General features: G+C 30.1%; 1 protein-coding gene across 1 annotated transcript; it reads left to right on the forward strand.

The window, feature by feature from the left end:
- The first annotated feature begins 4987 nt into the window (after positions 1-4987).
- Positions 4988-10361, forward strand: BRL2A (brassinosteroid receptor-like protein). The gene is made up of 2 exons (NM_001251065.1): positions 4988-5065; positions 6918-10361. The coding sequence occupies exons 1-2, from the start codon at positions 4988-4990 to the stop codon at positions 10359-10361; spliced, it is 3522 nt and encodes a 1173-aa protein (NP_001237994.1).
- The last annotated feature ends 11349 nt before the right edge of the window (positions 10362-21710 follow it).

The raw sequence follows: 21710 nt of genomic DNA on the forward strand, positions 1-21710 counted from the left end.
TACCATCTTGGAGCAATCAGAAATTTTGTACGTGGAACTGTTGAAGAACCTGCGAAGCGTCAAGGTATTTCAGGCTTTTACATTCAAGTTTATGGAAGTGCCCCGAAAATAATTCACTTTCTACATGCCAAAGTCATCCCTTAGTATGGTCCTCCGAAATGATTACGAATGGGTCACCACCATATTGAAAACTAATAATGGTAATTATAATTATCACGCAGTTTTCCCGTAACATCAACTTCTCTTGGTCAAAATGCAATCCTTCAATATCGATATACTATCACACAATAAGAAAGTAAGCTTCTCTCTCTCTTCCCTAGTCGTAATGACCAGATATTTGTGTTATGTGAATGTTACATTGTTACTTTACAATATTCATTTTTGTTGTAGAAAACTGTTTAAAAGTAAAAAAAAAAAAAAACAATGTAAAGGATGAGAAAGACAGCTGTTATTGAAGGTATACTTGTGAAGTGATTATCTAACATAACAACGTTGTTTTTTCTCCTTCGCGCGTGTCGGTGCTAACCTCGTTTCCTAAAGCCAGCCAAAGTGATATATCAATATTAATTCCATTATTGATCATTCAAACAATGCATAAACTTTTAACTAATATGCGAGTCAATATATGCCATGAATCCATTTTAAAAAAAAATACAATTCTCCTGTACTAGAATCATGATTTGGGTGAGGGTAGCTGGAGATCTCGAGTTAGGGTTTGTATATTAAGAGTGTAGATAAAACACAGAGAAACAATGCTCTCATGTAGATGCTGAAATTATTGACGAAGAATCATATTAATGTGCAATATTAAATCTTAATTAATTACATACAATAAAGTAAACAATTACAGCATTTAGAATCTTTTGCTCAATTATGCTACGTAACCCACGGTTTATTTTATTCACAAGACTTATATAATGACTCAAAGATTAATTATTTAAAAATGAACGTGAATTTGATGTCTATTGGTCATAGCCCGGACACATTAACACGTATTTAGTGGACTATACAAGACTTACTGGGAGAAGCATGGTTCCCCACACAACTCACACAACCTAAACAAATCCAACCACCTTAGCCAAAGAGCATGAAGCCTTTTAAAGTACAATTAGTCAAAATCTACTTTATGGAGGTTCAAACTAACAAATCAGAGGATGAACAGGAACTCCAGACAGCCTGAGCCTATATATCTAATAGAAAAAAAATTTCATATCAACTAAAGATAATACGAAAATAAAATATATAGATAAAAACATTTCTCATTTTACAAGTTAATGTTGTAAGATTAAGTTATATTCAAATTTTAAGATGATATCAAAGTTTATACTAAATCTATTAAACAAGTCATCCTCATATTATTTACAGACTAAATTCAAAAATGTTAAATGCGAGAAAATCTATTGAAAAAAAAAAACTCAGTCTCACACTAATTTTATAAAATTGAATTAAATTTAAATTCACCTTCTAACATATTCTCCTCAATAACAAATTAAGCTTTTATATATATATATATATATATATATATATATATATATATTATGGGTGAAAATAGGTCAAACAAATTCAATAACAGAACAATAAACAATGAAAATAAATTTTCTCAAACATGCAAGAACATGTAAGGAGCACCAATTAAATATAAAACGCAAAATACAAATTAAGAACACACAAGAGCATAATTTATTTGATGTAGAAAATCTTTCAATGCAAGGGTGAAAACTACGGGTCGTTCAGATCAAATAAATAACTCCATTATAATCAATAAAAATACAAGATAGACTCCAACAAGTGCACTAAAATATGTTACAAACAGTCAAACCAAAATCAAGCACCAATGCTTGCAATTGAGAAACAAGAAGATGAAAAACACCAAATGTATGTAGAGCAGGAAATGCGAAACACTTATCTCCCTTTTTAGATATCATTTTGATAATCTAACCAAAAAATTTGAAGTATCACGTGTATAAAACCTATTTTCCAAAATTAAACCCGATCTAACAGTGAACAAATCCACAATTGCAATCTAAACAATGTTTTCTGGTAAGTGTGCGAAAATCACAATGACTTTTCCTCTTCTTTCTCGCTCAATGTTTTGTAATTGTTTTCTCTCACAAATTAGTCTCTCTTTTTACACTCTAATCTGACATCTTTCCACGTAATTAAGTGAGACAAAATGAATCTTGTCTTTTGGGTCCTTCCTCCACATAGAAATAGAGCCAAAATATCCAACATATATATCCTTGGACACTTGTCACTTCCCACCAGCATCATAGCAATGATGAAAGGCTGGGTAGTGTAATCCGCACCACCATTCAACAACGTTTCCTTTCCTCGGTCTCTATACAAAAGAAACCTGAACAGAATTGAGGCATTTATGTTGTTTCGATCTAAAGACTCATTCATGCTTATCAGAGTATTTTCAGATACACCACTACTGCGGATAGCTCTCCAATGAGACCAAAACCATGAGAATTCGAAACACGCTACCAGAGCAGGAGCTAGCAGGAACACCTAGGCTTTTAATTTATATCAATGTTACTTTCAAATATTAAAATCTAGGAATTATATTTTAGAGCCTTTTTGAGTATATGAATGATGAATCGCCTTGGTTCGATAAAAAGTAGAGAAGTTGGATGGAACTCATGGAAGGTTGCATATTTTAGTTGTTTATTATTATTATTATTATGAATTTTAGTTTTGGTAATCCTAGCTACCTCCAATATAAAGTCTCGGAGAATTATACAAGAGATCCTATTAGCCCTCTTCTCTTAATTAATAGCTACAAAATCAGTGGTCTTATTGAAAGAGCATCACTCTTAAATTCAAGAGATACTAAATTAAATTGGAAACATAAAAGTATCTCATTTGCAATCTGTGAATATAACATGCTTCTAACTTGGAAAAGTTGGAAAGGAAAATTTGTTGTCCTTGAAGACTATATTAGATGCTTCAAGTTGGTATCGGACCTTTGATGTGTCGATTATCTTTGATGGAATTGCTAATTTTTTCAATTGCAAGTTAAGTGTTTGGCCTTCCCATTTGAGCTAATTTGAGGAAAGCGGAAACTTAGGTCCCTCTTTTTGACAAAGGCATTTTTTTTTCTTCTCTCTTCTTTTTGACAAAATTAGATATTGAGTATCATAATTAAAAAAAAAAGAAGTAAAAAACAAACAAGTGATTATTCTAACCATTAAAACTAAACTTAATTCACTTAAATAAAATTTTATATTCAAGTATATGAATAATATTGATAGTTGAATCTTAGTCAATTAGATTTATCGACAGAGATTAATCATCGATAAACTTTGATAGATATTTTATACTAATAACATAATTATCACAAGAAAAATATCAAAACATTTTCCTTAAAAGAAGAACAAGGATAAGTATGCGGATTACTGATTGATTTACAAGGTTAGAAAATAAACTTTACACACACTGGATCAAAATGTATAAACTTATCTAAATAACCCTTATATTCTTTAGCTGAAACTAAACCAAATTATACTTATAATAATTAAACACAAATATTAACTGATGCAGAGTTATTTTAATTTAACTACTAATCTCAAATTTATATTTTGAATATACATTTATGTTAAATATTTAGAAATAATTTTGTCACTCATAATAATTTTATTCCGTTCAAATAAGATTGTTTATGATAATTAATATGTATTATCTCTAAAAAAATCAATTATACATACTTAAGTGGGTCATACAACTATACAATGGTTAAGACTAAAAGTTATTTAATGAGAAGAGCGTTTGTCATGAAAGCTTGTGAAGAGTATATCTAGAGCATACAATCATCCATAGATGCTTAAAATTTTAATGTAAATATGTAATGTATTAAATCTCAATGCAAGTAGCCTAAATTAAAAAGAACGTGTTAATATCTGATATAGTTAACTATTACATACAAAATAAATAGTATCTGAATTTCAAAAAAAAAAAATAGTATCTGATTGATAGATTTTTATTTTCAAACAAGTGAAATTTCAGGTAAAATTCAACAAACGGAAACATATTGAAACGTGAACGTTAGATGTTAAGTTCGTAAATATTGATTTATCCTCCTTAGAATCCACAATTGTCAGTTACCAAAATTTGTTCCGATCCAAACAACGGTTTTACAATTTGTCTTTGTTTTCCATGCTTTTGACTGTGAATCGTTTTTCTCCCCATAGATCTATTCCTTTTAAGACAAACCCGTTTAGACCCTATCAATAAAAATTAAAAACTGATTCGTTACATTGTGAGAGTAACATTTTCTGTTAATCTAATTCTGGTTTATTTTGACTGTGAATTTACTTCATATGACAAAGATATTTAGTTGAATAGGATACAAAATTTGCGGAAATGCGCGTGCACGATTTTTTTTTCATTATTCGATCTTCCAATTGACTCATTTTTCCTACGGCTACCTGACTTATAATAGTCATAAACTCAATTCAGGACTTAGTTAAATAGTTAATCATTATTCTACTACTAACTACAGATTATATTATATATGGAAGGGGAATTTATTTCCTTCTTGTACATCGCAAATGTATTATTTTTTAGGAATCCATTTCATGTGAGCAATAATAAATATCAACTTGGTTCAAATATTTTAAAAAGATGTCGTAAAAGTATTTCATAATTAAATGTTTTTTCTCTCACATACTAGTTTGCATCCCTCTCCAAGTGACACATAAAAGAAACATTAAATAAAATGGGGATTCATTATTCTCTCCTATGGAAAATAAAATAAAAATTCACCACATGCAGACACAATCTTGATTTGGTGTGAAGAACAACTCAACAGGGATTCACTAAGCAGAATGTGCTAATTAGAGTGTGTAGCAAAGTAAGAGATGGTCCCAAACCCAGCTAAAAAGTTAAAACTTTATAAAGATTAGGGTGAATTGAACTGATTCACTGTTCAAATTTGTGAATAGTGTAGTGATATATATATATATATTGCAACTGCTGCAAAGCAAGAATGAATGAGAAAGGCGCAAAAGAGGGCATCATCACCTCCCATACCATTAACACTGAGCTAATTGATGTTGCTTCATTGGTGGGGGGCCCTCCATTTGTTTACTCTAGCTACAATTTATTTTTTCCCACGAAACATTCAACCGTAACACACTATCATCATTTTTTTCCCTTCACATTTCAACACGTGGGGCCCTCATTAATACATTTTTAATTCTTTTCAAGACTATATTCTAAATTAAACAATCACTCGATGATAAGCTCATCTGTAGACTTCAATTACAAATACTGTCCATAGAGTATAATTTAAAATTTAAATGCAACTGGAAACCGGTAGAGATTAACACAGACAGTATCAACATCAATAACAATAAAAATTATACTAGTGAGAACCTATTAGTTTATGCTTATTTTTTGTTTGCTTATTTATCAATCTTGCTATGTTTATCAAAGATTAAAGATAGTTTAACTGTATTTTCTATCCTTTTAATTTAAATTATGTATAATGTTGGTCTCGAAATTTTTCTATTAACCAATTAAATTTCTTTATTTTTAAAATCAAGCAAATTGTGTCATTCCATATATTTTTTCTATTTAAAACTCTCAAAATCTAATTTTTCTGTGTAAATATGTGGGGGTTTATAATGAATTTGGAATTAATATAAAATAAGGTGTAAGTTAGAAATTTGAAAATTTTGGTATGTAAGATTAGAGTTTAAAGAATGTAAAATTTGAGGCTTTTTTGTTGAATTTAATGTTTTGGTTGATGGGTTTTAAATGAAAAATGGTTTAAAATAATTTAATTTTCTATAACTTCGAGTAAAAATGATAATTTAATAATTTTACATAAAATTAACAACAAAAATAAATAAAAAATAACTTAATTTTAAAATAAAATATTTAATTTGTTAAAAGAAACTTGAAAGCCAAAATTACACATAATATAATTAAAAGAGCCAGAAGTCTAAATAAACTTGAAAATAGAATTCTTGATTTACCAAATCAGTAAGCACTAGGCAGAGAGCTATACGTGATTCTGTCAAATAAAAAAAAGCATGTCTCGAAGACACTGGGAGAAACAAACAATGCCTCAAATCAGAAAACAACCAGATATGTTGCACATGGTGCCAATATTATGTTTCACTACACTAGTACTATGTATATGGGGGAAACATTCTCACGCTCTCTGACAGACACTCACTCTTGGATCAAGCACAGGCCAAGCTCTCAGGTTTTCTTTCTTTTTTATAGCGCCGATCTTTAGATTCAGACCTTTGTCTGTGGGTCCCAAATCGTTGACCAAAAGTTAAATCAATCCTTTAATTAACTTCTCTCAGTTCTCTACTCTACACAGTTTATTATACCAAGATATTAATATTATCATATGTGTTTACGAGTGAAACTGAGTTTGTATCTTTTAAATTGAAATTTGATGATACGAAAAATATGATTAAGAGATGATTTTATTAAGATGGTTATATAGATTTTTTAATAAAAATTATTCATTAATAAATTAGAATTTTTTTTATTGTAGTATAACAAAGAACTTGAGTTTGTATCTTTTAAATAATGTCTCAAATTTAAGTTATATATGAATAGAAAAAATATGATTAAAATAAATGATTTTATTAAGATGATCAGGTAAACTTTTTTTTAACAAAAATTGATAATCAACAAAACTAAAAATTCTGCACTAGAGCAATTGTGCTACAAACTTACCAGTAAAGACCCACCACACACAGCACAACCTTATTCCCTCTCACGTTCCCTCCTTTAAATTTTATAAAACACAAAAAGCAGCACCTTTTCCCAAAGGTTTAGCCACAACAAATTCTCATCATACTCACCACTCTCACAATGTCTTTCCTCTCTCCTTTCTACACACATTAATCTATACTTCTCTGCAACATCTTTGCTGGTCTCTCTCTTCCCAGACCTGTGTTCTGTTCTGGCTTTGTACAAGGCTTGTTTTCTCAATGGAGAACAACCATGTTCAGTTTTTGCCTCTTCTCACCGTGACACTTCTTCTTGTGATCACTGTTTTGTTTCCTGTGACTGAGGGTGCAGCAGTTTCCTCCATCAAGACTGATGCACAGGCTCTTCTCATGTTCAAAAGGATGATTCAGAAGGATCCAAGTGGAGTTTTGTCAGGGTGGAAGCTGAATAGGAATCCATGCAGCTGGTATGGAGTCTCTTGCACCCTTGGAAGAGTTACTCAGCTTGATATTAGTGGGAGTAATGACCTTGCTGGGACTATATCTCTTGACCCTTTGTCTTCTTTAGATATGTTATCTGTTCTGAAAATGTCATTGAATTCATTTTCTGTAAATTCTACCTCTTTGCTTAATCTCCCATATAGTTTGACACAGCTTGATCTATCCTTCGGTGGAGTCACAGGTCCTGTCCCTGAGAACCTGTTCTCCAAGTGTCCAAATCTTGTTGTTGTGAATCTTTCTTACAACAACTTGACAGGCCCTATTCCTGAAAATTTCTTTCAAAATTCTGATAAACTGCAGGTCCTTGACCTCTCTTACAACAACCTGTCAGGGCCAATTTTTGGCCTGAAAATGGAGTGCATTTCCTTGTTGCAACTTGATCTATCTGGAAACCGTTTATCAGACTCAATTCCACTCTCTTTGTCAAACTGCACCAGCCTTAAAATTTTGAATTTAGCCAACAATATGGTTTCTGGGGATATCCCCAAAGCTTTTGGTCAGCTAAACAAACTACAGACTTTGGATCTTTCACACAACCAACTCAATGGCTGGATCCCTTCTGAATTTGGAAATGCATGTGCTTCCCTTTTGGAGCTCAAACTTTCTTTCAACAACATCTCAGGCTCAATCCCACCTAGTTTCTCTTCTTGCAGTTGGCTGCAACTTCTTGACATATCTAACAACAATATGTCAGGGCAGTTACCAGATGCAATCTTTCAGAACCTTGGATCATTACAGGAACTGAGGCTGGGAAATAATGCTATCACAGGTCAATTTCCATCTTCACTATCTTCCTGCAAAAAGTTGAAGATTGTGGATTTCAGCTCAAATAAAATTTATGGATCTATCCCCAGAGATTTATGTCCAGGAGCAGTCTCACTTGAGGAGCTGAGAATGCCAGACAATCTCATTACAGGAGAAATCCCAGCTGAACTGTCAAAGTGCTCAAAGCTGAAGACACTTGATTTTAGTCTGAACTATCTCAATGGTACAATTCCTGATGAGCTTGGAGAACTCGAAAATCTTGAGCAGCTAATAGCATGGTTCAATAGCTTGGAAGGAAGCATTCCACCAAAGTTGGGCCAGTGCAAGAATCTCAAGGATCTCATACTGAATAATAATCACCTCACAGGTGGAATTCCAATTGAGTTGTTCAATTGCAGCAATCTTGAATGGATATCACTGACAAGCAATGAACTCAGTTGGGAAATACCGCGCAAGTTTGGCCTCTTGACAAGGTTAGCAGTCCTGCAGCTTGGAAACAACAGCTTGACTGGGGAGATACCATCAGAGCTAGCAAATTGCAGAAGTTTGGTGTGGTTGGACTTGAACAGCAACAAGCTCACTGGAGAGATCCCTCCAAGACTTGGCAGGCAGCTAGGAGCAAAATCCTTGTTTGGGATCCTTTCAGGAAACACTTTGGTGTTTGTAAGAAATGTTGGAAACTCATGTAAAGGAGTTGGAGGTTTGCTAGAATTCTCTGGTATCCGACCTGAAAGACTCTTGCAGGTCCCAACATTGAGGACTTGTGACTTCGCAAGACTCTATTCTGGTCCTGTCCTCAGCCAGTTCACCAAGTACCAGACTCTGGAGTATCTTGATCTTTCCTATAACGAGCTTCGCGGAAAAATCCCAGATGAATTTGGAGATATGGTGGCTTTACAGGTTCTTGAATTATCTCACAATCAGCTATCTGGAGAAATCCCTTCATCACTTGGCCAGCTCAAAAATTTGGGTGTGTTTGATGCATCACACAATAGACTGCAGGGTCATATCCCAGACTCATTCTCAAACCTCTCATTCTTAGTGCAAATTGATCTATCTAACAATGAGTTAACAGGGCAGATTCCATCTAGGGGACAACTGAGTACACTTCCAGCTTCCCAGTATGCGAACAATCCAGGACTTTGTGGTGTACCATTGCCTGATTGCAAGAATGACAACAGCCAAACCACAACAAATCCAAGTGATGATGTTAGCAAAGGAGACCGTAAATCAGCAACTGCAACATGGGCAAACAGCATTGTCATGGGAATTCTCATCTCTGTTGCTTCAGTGTGTATCTTAATTGTGTGGGCAATTGCAATGCGCGCAAGGAGGAAGGAAGCCGAGGAAGTCAAGATGCTCAATAGCTTACAAGCATGCCATGCTGCTACAACATGGAAAATTGACAAAGAGAAAGAGCCCCTTAGCATTAATGTGGCAACATTTCAGAGGCAGCTGAGGAAGCTCAAGTTCTCACAGTTGATTGAAGCAACTAATGGATTCTCAGCAGCGAGCCTCATTGGGTGTGGTGGTTTTGGTGAAGTGTTCAAGGCCACACTCAAAGACGGTTCAAGTGTCGCCATAAAGAAGCTCATTCGACTGAGCTGCCAGGGCGATCGAGAATTCATGGCAGAGATGGAAACCTTAGGGAAGATCAAGCACAGAAATCTTGTCCCTTTGTTGGGGTACTGCAAAGTAGGGGAAGAGAGGCTCCTTGTGTATGAGTACATGGAGTATGGAAGCCTAGAAGAGATGCTTCATGGGAGAATCAAGACGCGTGATCGACGAATTTTGACATGGGAAGAAAGGAAGAAGATTGCAAGAGGTGCTGCTAAAGGACTTTGTTTCCTGCACCACAATTGCATCCCTCACATCATACACAGAGACATGAAATCAAGCAACGTGCTACTTGACAATGAAATGGAGTCCAGGGTCTCAGATTTTGGCATGGCAAGATTAATAAGTGCCCTTGACACACATCTTAGTGTGAGCACGCTAGCAGGAACACCTGGATATGTTCCTCCAGAGTACTACCAAAGTTTCAGGTGCACTGTCAAGGGAGATGTCTATTCATTTGGAGTTGTGATGTTGGAACTGCTGAGCGGGAAACGCCCGACTGATAAGGAGGACTTTGGTGACACCAACTTGGTGGGGTGGGCGAAGATAAAGGTCCGCGAAGGGAAGCAAATGGAAGTAATTGACAATGACTTGCTTTTGGCCACTCAAGGAACTGATGAAGCAGAAGCCAAAGAAGTGAAGGAGATGATAAGATATTTAGAGATTACTTTGCAGTGTGTTGATGACTTGCCTTCAAGAAGGCCAAACATGTTGCAGGTAGTGGCTATGCTGAGAGAGCTTATGCCTGGATCAACTGATGGAAGCAGCAACAGTGCTTGAACCATGTTATTGTCCATAGTTATGACAGGAGAATGAATGAAGATATGAAATGAGGCTTGTAAGATTTTCTCTGGTCTCTACAGCTGTTATTACTGAGTTTATTGTGCTTAGTTTCTCAATTTTTTTCTTCATTTGTTTTGTTTTTATTTAGTATTTATTGTCAGCGATACTATGTAACTCCAACCAATATTAACATTGCAGTAATTGCATATGAAATCAGAACAAAGAGACGAGTTAAATTAATTAATCTGTGATCTAGTCCAATCAATTGAGGCAATTTATCAAACACAAAGGTGATATGCAAAAGAATTATGACTTGCAAATTCACCATGCTGTGGTGAAATTTTTATTAACAATTCATTGACTGGGTGAGATGAACAATAAATCTTAACATCCAAACTTTCCTCGTTAGAACCAACCCAGCATCGCCATCTTTCTGTGTTGTGGCTCAGTCATAGTAGTGGAGGTTAAATGCAACTGCAAAGTGGACCGATTGTATGTACTGTGAAGAGTGACCATCTCATTAAAGAAAAATGGTTAACAAAACCCTCTTAGTTAATCTTTTTTATTATTGATATTTTTATCAAATATTTGAAAAATATTTTTTTTAAAATGTAACAAAATTGAAACAGTTTTTTTTTTTTTTTATAAAAGTGTTATTTTAAAGACAGATTGGGTTAGTTTGTTTAAGTTTATTTTTGTTTTTTTAAATAGAATAAAATAAGCAGTTTTATGATTTTTTTTATGTGATTGTCTAAACTATTTTTACTTAAAATAAGTAATATTCTACTTATTAAAAAAATACTTATAGAAAAAAGTGTTTATTTTAAAGTTATTTTTTTAAGTTTAAATAAATTCACCCAAGATTTTTTTTAAAAAAAAATTACTTATTGTAAGTAAAAACAGTTTTGGCAAGTACATTAGAAAACTGAAAATTTACTTATTTTATTAAAAAAAGTTTTTTTTAAAAAAAATAAACTTAACTAAACTGACCATTGGTTTTACTTTATTGCAGTTTGAATATCTTATTTAAGTTTTTTAACATTTTTTTTTCATTTTTATCATAAACGATAAACTCAAATTTTACAAGATCTTTTTTTGGGGTTCTTTTTTATATATATTTCTGGGGATGTTTGTGCATGTTTATTCAAGATGTGAAGCCAACAAATTTAATTGAACACATTTAGTTTCCATACCTATGCTGAAAACGGAAATGGGCCAAGACATATGATCCAGTATTATTCCCACAATCCAGTCGGCAAACAAACAAATGCACACATTGATGCTACACACACAGAGGCATCATCCTAAAAAACCCCCTTTACAAGGTTGAATTAACTTATTTTGTACTCAAAATAACTTGTTATTTCTATCGTGCGTGTAAATCAATTAGCACAAAATTATTCTAATTTAATCAATGTTCTTGAATTTAAGTTCAAAATATCCAACTGCATTAAATGATTAAGAAGTGCAAATACAACCGTGCATGTATTCCGGTAAGAAGAAAGCCATTATCGGTTATTAAAATTTTCATAACAAATTAATTGTTCTAATAGACAACAGGAAGATGTAAAAAAAAAAAAAAAAAAGAAGGAAGTGTAATGTCAATTACTACACAAACTAATATTTCTCAGCATTTCTACCAGCCATACAATATGTAACGTGTTTTAAACATGTTTTGTGATATCTATACTATTAATAAATGAAATATTATTTGTTGGTGTTCACAAAATTTAGATAATTATATTCTGTTTTAATTTTTAAACTTTTATTACTCTCTTTTAATAGTTACTCACTACTTTTATGTTGTTAATTACTTTTTATTAGTCTTATTTTTTAACTTCTAAATCTTTTTTTCCTTTTCTTTTATTTTATTTAAAATATGTAGAAGAGGTAGGGAATACCTCTTTCCCCTAGTATGGTATAATATACTTTTATTATTTTTTCTTCGTATATTTTTTGGTAATTTTTTCCATCATACTTTTATTAGAGTTAGTTTTAAGTTAACAATAAAATGTAACATTAGTAGAAAATGACGAAGAAACAGGAAGGAAGATAAGAGAAGTCAGAAGAGAAAGGAAAAAAGAGAAAAGATGCTAGGAAAATTCTTGGTGCACTCCATTCCTCATTATCAATAATCAAACAAAAGTTCAAATTAAAATCACAAAATAACTCAATTATGCCACTTCATAGCTAAAAATACATTTGCAAAATATCACAGCAACAATGTGTCAAATGTAATTAATTTCCTAAAAAAATGTGTCAATGGCTAAATTGAAAGGATCATACGCCTTTTTCTTCTTCTTTTAACTTCTTAGTTAGGCCCGTGTCATTACCCCATTTACAAAAGAATCTTATCCTAAACGTAGAAGTAAAAAAAATAAAATAAAATCTATATATACCAAATGGCATCCAAGGAAATTGAGAGTGCAAATGCATCAAAATTTATAGGACAAAACCCTTGGGTATAGGGACTTAAAGGACTAGCTGGGATTCATAGAAAAGCGTAGACACTGGAACTATATGGCCACTAATGGATCACTTATGCATTTCTTTAACAGAGAAACATGAAAAATACTAATAATTCAAGCAAATTCAGGAAATTTTCAGAGCTAAGTATACGGGTGAATCAGGTTCACTTATGCACTTCTTTTTTTTATTTTTCTTTTGAGTTATTACTTGTTAATAATTGACTAACTTTAATAATATAACAAATATACTAATAAAGTGCAAAATGGGTAACAAACAAAAGTTCCAACCAAATACCAAATACCTACTTGGTACAAAATGTCTTGTGAACTAAATATCTTAACTCTTAAGAACAAATGTCAAATATACACATAATAGTTAGCAAAAAGAATAACAAATGCGATTTATATTGAAAAAGAAAAAAAGAACTCCACAGACCAATTTTAGCATGCTAAATTCGTAGGTTATACATATTGAGTTGAAAAAAACTCACAATTAAGGGGCCACATATCTTCGGGAGAATCACAAGTTAAAATTATCCTCCATAAATCACACAACTCGTATACCCAAGTCTATATGCAATTGTACCAGTGAGTTACAATCTTTCAAAAGGACTAAAATATTACTTGGACAACTACTCCGATTGTCATTGAGAAAAAGGATTACTAGCATGGTTACAACATAAAAAATACTCAATTCATTTCATAACACTAAATCGAACATCCTTTGATGAACATTAGCCTAGTTTTTTTTATTAAAAAATTAATTATATTGAGCCCCTTGAAAATGATTGAAACTAAGCATCAACCTTTAATCTTCGCTGAAAATCTAACTAAACGTCTTTAGTGGGGATATTCTCATCTAACTACATTTTTTTTTTCATTCATAATGTCTGAATATTAAATCTTATTTAAAAAAAATTAAACTCAATTTTCCTAATACGAAAGATTTGTTTATAGTTATGAAGTAATTTAAAATGAAATTGATAATTGAGTTTTTTTTTTTTACTGTTATAACTTGGAGGGTTTAATTTACAAGTGTCCCTCCTGCTCTTACTCTCCGACTATTTATTATGCATAGTTGAGCCTCTACCATAAGGAAATGATACTCTCTAAAAATAAAGTTTATATGCACCAAGTAATAAATTGTTATGATCCAAGGCATAAACTTGAATTGAAAGCTGAATACATATTAATTCTTAACTATATAATAGCATGTGCATACAATCATTGAGTAGCTAGAGAAAAAGATTTGAAGAATTTCGACACAGTTATAGATTTCTTTATATAGAGAGAGGTTGGGACATGGAGAACAAATACTATAATTGTTGCTAGTGTTTTGATGACTGTCACGTGTTTGTGGATCAGAATTTTTTATCTTTAAATAAAGAAAATGATAACAAAAAATTTCTTTATAATTATAAATTTTAAATATAATTACAAAATGAAAAGTTAATTAATTAGGAGAAATTGAAAGTAATTATAAATAAAAAGTGATAAATGTTTATAATTATTTTTATATTTTATTTAATTATTAATGTTAGTAATATTTCCATAAAAAAAGGTTTAATAAGATACAAAATGATTTTTTTTATGATATATAGTACATGAATGTATATTGATGACCGACAGCATCCGAATAATATTGGCAAATTCTTATATGTACTAAAGCTATAAAATTTTGTTTATAAGATTAATATTATCTGACTGGTAGATCATAAGTTTAAGCTCTCATTGATTTTTCTAAAGATGAGGTAAATATAAATTTTATAAATATTTTTGGAGTTCAAAGGTTTTTTCCACCTTAAAAATACCATCTTTTTCCACCTTAACCGATATATATATATATATATATATATATATATATAATCAAGTAAGTCTAATTGAAAAAAATAGAAATTATTATATATCACTTCTTTAAATTACACTTTTATTTTAAAGATATCATTGGAGATTTTAATATACAGTTACAGTTGGGTTATCCCCATATCCATAGAACATGGAATTTTCATTTAGTAAAAGTCCACTTGAATGATGACTGCAAGAGTCAGATTTGTATTGAGACAGACCCCACTTATATTGCAACAACTCATGCTATAATGCATCCAAATAGACATAAATCATATTCTTCGCTGAAAGTGCTCGTACATATACTGTTCTACCATTCAATTCATGAAAATAGATAGATATGAGAAAAATGCTTATTCTGAAAACAGATTAAAAGAAGTATAATTCGGTCTCATTCATAAACCGTCTGGATATTACAGCTACATACCGTTGTTGGTGCCAGTGCGATACAATTGGCTGACCCATATTTGACCTTTTATGTTTTTGGATTTAACTCTTTTAAAATAATGATATTACGTATACACTTTAGAATGTAAAATTTAATAATAGTTATTAATTATAAATCAATTATTAATATCATAATTAACTTTAAACTTATTCTTTTATATATTTGATTCTATGACAATTTTTAATTATTGATTTTTTCATCAAAGATTATAAGTATTTTATTCTTAATTTAAACTCTATCCTTTATTTTAGAAGACTCAAATCTTTTTGTTTTTATAAGTTACACACTGACCTCTTGATAAGATTTTACTTGGGTTCCAGGCCAAGCATTCATTTATATATCTCGAGTCAAGTGTTTTACCTTTATGTCTCACACCATGGTTTCACTTCTTGTTTATGGATAAATTTTGCAAACAATAAAATAAATTATTTTATGAATAATTTGGGAATTAGAATCAAATTCTTCTTAAAGGCTCAAGTCTAACAAGCGTTTACCTTATGCATAATGTTTTACTCTACTATTATTGACTGATCAAAGTGTTGGAGTATTACCCCCCTTCATGATGCAAAAAGCAAATACTTGATTAAATCTTAATCACCTTAAGTCAATGATTAAATCTTGCAACCTCAAGTTAAAAATGGATTCATAATAGCTTATTCTGCTTATTTAGTTTCGCAAGAATTGACTCAGATGCTGGATAGTTGTTGTCAACACATATTCTTCCATACTTTAGGAGTTATATTGGAAAGTTTTCCGCCTCCAAAAGTAGAAACATTATCTTGGAGTCTTGATATATATGAAATACTAAGGTATAAGATTGATATAATATATATGTTTAGGTATAGAAGAACTTAATTACTTGAATTCATAATAAACTGATAGTGTTTTATTTGAGAATAGAATATCATTTCCTTTTAAAGTTCTTTGACTCTGAGCCAAAATAATTTACATCTCAAACTATTATAAATACAATCAATGTTAATATTTAGTGTCATGTATGTATCTAATGCTTAACAGGACCTTAATTGGTTTCCATTTTAAATTAACCAGAATAGATAATTACTGTATTTCTTGTTTTCTTTAATTTGTTTGCTTGAATTGTTAAGTTGCTTTCTTACATAGACATATGTTCCTCATATCAGAAACCAACATATAGCTATCCGACATATTACTAGTGTATGGATTCGTGGTCGTTGCAGCTAGCTAGTAGATGACTAGACATTGCTGTAATCACTCTCTTTCAAGCGGGCCATTTATGTTTTTATGATGATAACACGAAGCACCTAGACATTTTTTTCTCTTTGATTTATTCATGCAATGTTGTAATCGTCCAGTAATCCACACAAGTGTGTGGGTGAATATATTTTGTTTTTTAGTTAATAAAAGTATACATAGTAAAGCTATTAAGAGGTAGTAGTAACGTCAGTAAACTTGATGTATCGACATTCTTAAACTGTATGATAATTGTCGTAAGATAATTTCATAAAGAATTGAGTTTGAATTCGGTATAACCTTCCAAAAAAAAAAAAGTAAAGTTCAATGTGTAATTTAATATATGAACACATAAATTCAAATTTTAGGCTATGTTTAATAAAGTCATTTCAGTCATTTATAAATGAGTTTAACTAGTTTATGATGAGTTGATTTGATTAAAATAAGTATATGTTAAAAGTTTATGTTTGCAGCTTCTAACTCATTTTTGAATGCTACTTTAATTATTATTTTAGTTTATTTGTTTGACTATAAATATTAAAAATGTTTGACAAATAAGTTTTTATAATAGCTTGCAAAGTTTTTTTAATTTGTTAGTTTAAATAGCATTTTAGCTTCTATTTTTCAGCTTCTTTATTCATTTTTTTATCCTTAACTTATTCTTAAATAATATATTATAGGTTTATTTATTTTATTTTCGTTATTATTTTCAGAATTTTTTTCTGCATTACACCTTTTATTTTAGCCATTACGATATCTAATTTATTATTTTAGTTTTGTACTTCAAGATATTGATAATCATTTAGTATGACAACACAAATACTCATTGATATTTAAATGTACTTATTGTTATACTAATTAATAAACATAACAAATATGATGTCTACTTAAACGTATGTTACTTTTTTATTTTAAATTTAATTAAAAATATTTTACATATAGTATAAGTATAAGATTAATAGTAAAATGTAAAATATAAAAAATATATAATAAATAAAACTAAAAAAATATAATTAAAATAATAGATCTTTAAATAAATATAATAGTTTCAAATTGATCAAAAGGATAAACTATACTTATCCAAACATATATATATTTTATCCATAAATTCTAATTAAAAATTTGTACAAAAAATAATTATACAAGCATATCTATTTCTAACATTTTACATTTACCAACTATTTTAATAAATAATTTTATTTAATACCTATAATTTAAAAGATAGTATAATCACTCTCAATTTTCAGTTAATAATTTTCAACTTTTAATTAGTTAGTTTTTCAACTAAGTTAATTTTTTTATCTATTTCTTTTTTATTCATAAAAATTAAAAACCATGTAAAAGGATTTATAATAATTAATGCACATTCTACTTAATGAAATTGAGATAAATCCTCTTTACTCATCTATTTATTTTTTCGAATACAGTCTAATGATGTCCGCATATGAACCACGTGGCATGTTATGTTGATTCCATTTTCTGTCTCGTTCTCTCACTCTCTCTACTCATAAATTCGTCTTTCTTTATATTTTATTGTAATTTTTTTATTTTATAAATTCTTTCCTAAATTAATGAAGTTTGAGTTTTAGTATATGTCCAGGTTATCATGAAGCAAAAATAGGTTATCGTTATTAATTCTTTAAAGAAAAACATAAAAGAAAAAAAAACTATAATATTTATTGCTAAAATATAATAGGTTTAATAGCAAGTCAAATTCACAAATCTGGAGAATATAATTCAAAAATATCTGTTACAAAATAGAAGAGAATAACAAACAAAAGGAAAAAAAATGTTTAGCCTAGAAGATTTACGAGCAAAGAAGATGCTCTTTGCAATTTCCGTAGGCTCGATGTTGGTCTCGTTGCAGCAATGGTGTTACTTTGTGATGGAAGAAGCGAGAAAGACAAGAAAGAGAGATTATGAGTTTAAATTTTCTATTAACAAAAAAATTAATAACTAACATCAAAATTGTTGACATAAGTAATTTGTTATTTAGATTTCTTAATAAGATTTTGAGTTTGATCTATGACTTGAATATAAAATGATAACTAAAGGTATCATTTTATTTTAAAAATGGATCGATTTGATAGGGGAAGATTACACTACTAATTTTTTTTTAATTGAATTTACTTAACGTGTATTTGGATTGTAGTTTAGAGCATGAGAAAAGAAGAAACACTTTTTCTAAAGCACAAAATTGAGAAATGAGTATATTTTGGTATTGAAATAAACAACAATTACGTTCTAATGTATCCAAACGGAAAAAGTTTTCTGTCTTGATGGATTGAAATGAAGTACTTGGAGATGCTAGAACGAAATTCCGAACACACTTAATTTGGTACTTGATCACCTTAAGTAGAGCCAAAAATAAAAAATGTAAATCAGGGTACGATCGAAAAACTTATGTTGCTTTCAGAGTTCCCTGAGTTATTGAAGGTGCCATATATTAGAATGATAGCCCTTCAAATACGCATTGCTCTTTAAAACTGGTGGAAAGATAAAGGATTCTTGTACCGTACCGTAGCTATCTAGAATATATATAGAGGCAGACTCTTGGACCGTAGCAATCTACCATTGAGAACCAAAAAGGGTAGGGATGCATTAAAAGGTGGTCCCAGAAGGCACTAGATATCATTAACAGGGTTTTTGCTTTGGTTTCAATTGTCAAAGGACAATTACCATACTCCATCCACACCCATTTTTTCTGAATGTACCATAGATAAACTTAAATCATTGATTCTTAAAGCTCTATAAAGAAAATGTTGTAAGCAAATGGTTTTTAAATAAGTTGATTTTATTTTAGTATCTTTTTATTCAATTACTTTTAAATTCTGACTATTTATTATTATATATACCAAGACTTGTACCTATACAACACATTGGTATATGTATTTTTCTATTCATATGATGTTAATTACTTAGAGTTTATTAAATATAATATTAATTAATATTTTGCTAAAAAATTAGCTTAAGGGTTATAGTTAACAATGACATGCAGTTAATATTATAACGGAGTAGCTTATATTATTTTACAATTATACTGTTATTTTATTATTATTTCAAAATACAGTAATATAATAATAATAATAATAAATATGAATAAAAAGTTTATATATAAAGATGATTTGATTTTGATACACTGTTAGACTACAATTTTTTGCACTATTAAGTGATTGCAAATCACCTTGAATAAGACTAGAGTAATTATTACGAAACATTTGTGTAAAAATTAATTAAAACTTAAAAGAATGAATCATTTTTAATTTAATTTGTGCACTTTATAGTTTCATATATTTAACAAATGATATTATAACAATATATTAGAATAAATAAATTAACAACAAAAAAAAAACTAAAACGGAGCAAAGTGGAATACAATGACAGAAAACTTATTTGATGTTTTCCAGTCACAAATTAGGTAAATTTTACTTTATACTGAAACTGCCATACTGGTTTATTTCTGCTGATTTAAATGTATGTTCATTTATAGTTATTTTTTTCCTCTATTATCTAAAAAACATATATAGATATTGTTTACAACTATAATACAATATCATTTTATAGTTAAATATGCATTGGTCATAAAAGTTAAGCAACCTTCGTGTCTATCATGGTACAAAAAGTGGTATGAGTTTGGAATAATTCAAAACTTAATAATAAAGTCAAAAAATAAAGGTCAATAATATAATTGACTCTAAGGAAAAGCTCAACCTACTTTTTCTTTCTTTGAAATTTCAACAACACGAAAGTTCCTTCGGAATTCAGGAAGAGAAAGTCCAATTTTGAATTGAGAAATTGTACTTATCTGAAAGAATTATACAATATTTTTTATTGAGTAAATATTAATCATTGATTTTTTTTTTTGTTAAGTGAGAAATCCAACCATAATTTCTCTCTCTCTCTCTTCTTTTACTTTCAAGTTAATCTTACAATAAAAAAATGTTCATTTTTTATTTTTAGTTATATATCAAAGAATTTAATTCAATTAGTTAAATAAGGATACAAATTATTATAAATCTTATTATTTTTCGATTTTTATAGATAATAATATATTATAATTGTATTTATATAAAAGAATTACACTAAATGCACAGATGAATTAATATAAGATTATTTCAACTCAATGGAAATGAAAAGTTTCAAATATAGATCTTAAACATATAATTATATTAAATATTAAAAAAATCGTAAGAGAAAATGAATACTTGCGATCTATTAGTGATACTTGTTGTCTATATAAAAGGAATATTAAAAAAGTAATTGCAAGAAAAAAATTCTACTACAAATAATTTTGTCAGTTGACAAAGATTAACCAGAGTCAGTAAGTATTTTACTACATCGATGATGGTAAAACAAAAAAGATAAAATTGTTTAAAATTTGAAACAACGACATGGATTCTATGCTATTTTGCACCTTAATTAATGATAAAGCAACTGTAGCAGCCCTATGGGCTGACACTGCGACCTCTTAAAAGCATGTGCATATTTAGAGCCTTGTGTGCGTTTCTATATGTTGAGAGTGACGAATGCCTGCCCATTACCATTTCAACTGTGGCACTGAAAAACATGGCGTTTTTTTTTCTTATACATATACTATCCATTTAAAAGGATCGTTTATGCAATGAAAACGACCCTTCCATCTTTTCACCCTTTTCTCCTTTTTGTTTTCCCACATCAAAAGAAAGATTTATTTAGCCCCCCCTTTGATTCTGGTTCCTATACAGAAAATACATAAGTTAAAATAAAATGGTCCCAACCCATTGCTATCATTCGCCCGGATGAATGTCACATGTATCATTCATTTAATATTACCTAAAGGGTCCATGTGTACAAGGCAACCTGACATATATCAACAACATCATACTTCACTCCTATAACATTAATAACATTTAATGACACCATTTTTTCTGAATAAATAATAATAGTAATAATTAATAAATATTTCTTCTGTTTTTTCCTCACCACATTCATTCATTGCCTCTAATGTGTAATCCCAAAAATCCAGATATACCGGGTACTTCCAAATATAATCATTAATCAAACCCTGGAAGAGATATATCCTTCCTCTCTTGTTTCAATTTTTCCTTACTCAAACCCGGAATTTGAATCTACATTAATTGCTGTTAAAATAACTATTGTTTTCTAGTTAGTACAATTTAAGCCACAAATAAGTGGAATCCAGCCAGTATTTTGAATTAATATGTTGTTATTATTGAAGAGAAATATAGGGTACCCTCTAATTACAATAAAATTGTAAAAGTTGCCTTTCATGTATTAGGTTAGACATAAGGGCCGGGTAAAGCTAACCTTGCATGGTCTTCAATTTTAATTGTCATATAACAAATGAACGGATGATGAATATGTCAAATAATG

The sequence above is a fragment of the Glycine max genome, chromosome 5, assembly GCF_000004515.6.
Source record: "Glycine max cultivar Williams 82 chromosome 5, Glycine_max_v4.0, whole genome shotgun sequence".
NCBI lineage: Eukaryota > Viridiplantae > Streptophyta > Magnoliopsida > Fabales > Fabaceae > Glycine > Glycine max.

Excerpts from the sequence above, each read along its gene's own strand:
- BRL2A (NM_001251065.1), top strand. The coding sequence starts at position 4,988 with ATGAATGAGAAAGGCGCAAAAGAGGGCATCATCACCTCCCATACCATT. Across the intron at positions 5,066-6,917 it reads TAATTGATGTTGCTTCATTG|ACCTGTGTTCTGTTCTGGCT; the intron begins GTGGGGGGCCCT and ends CTCTCTTCCCAG.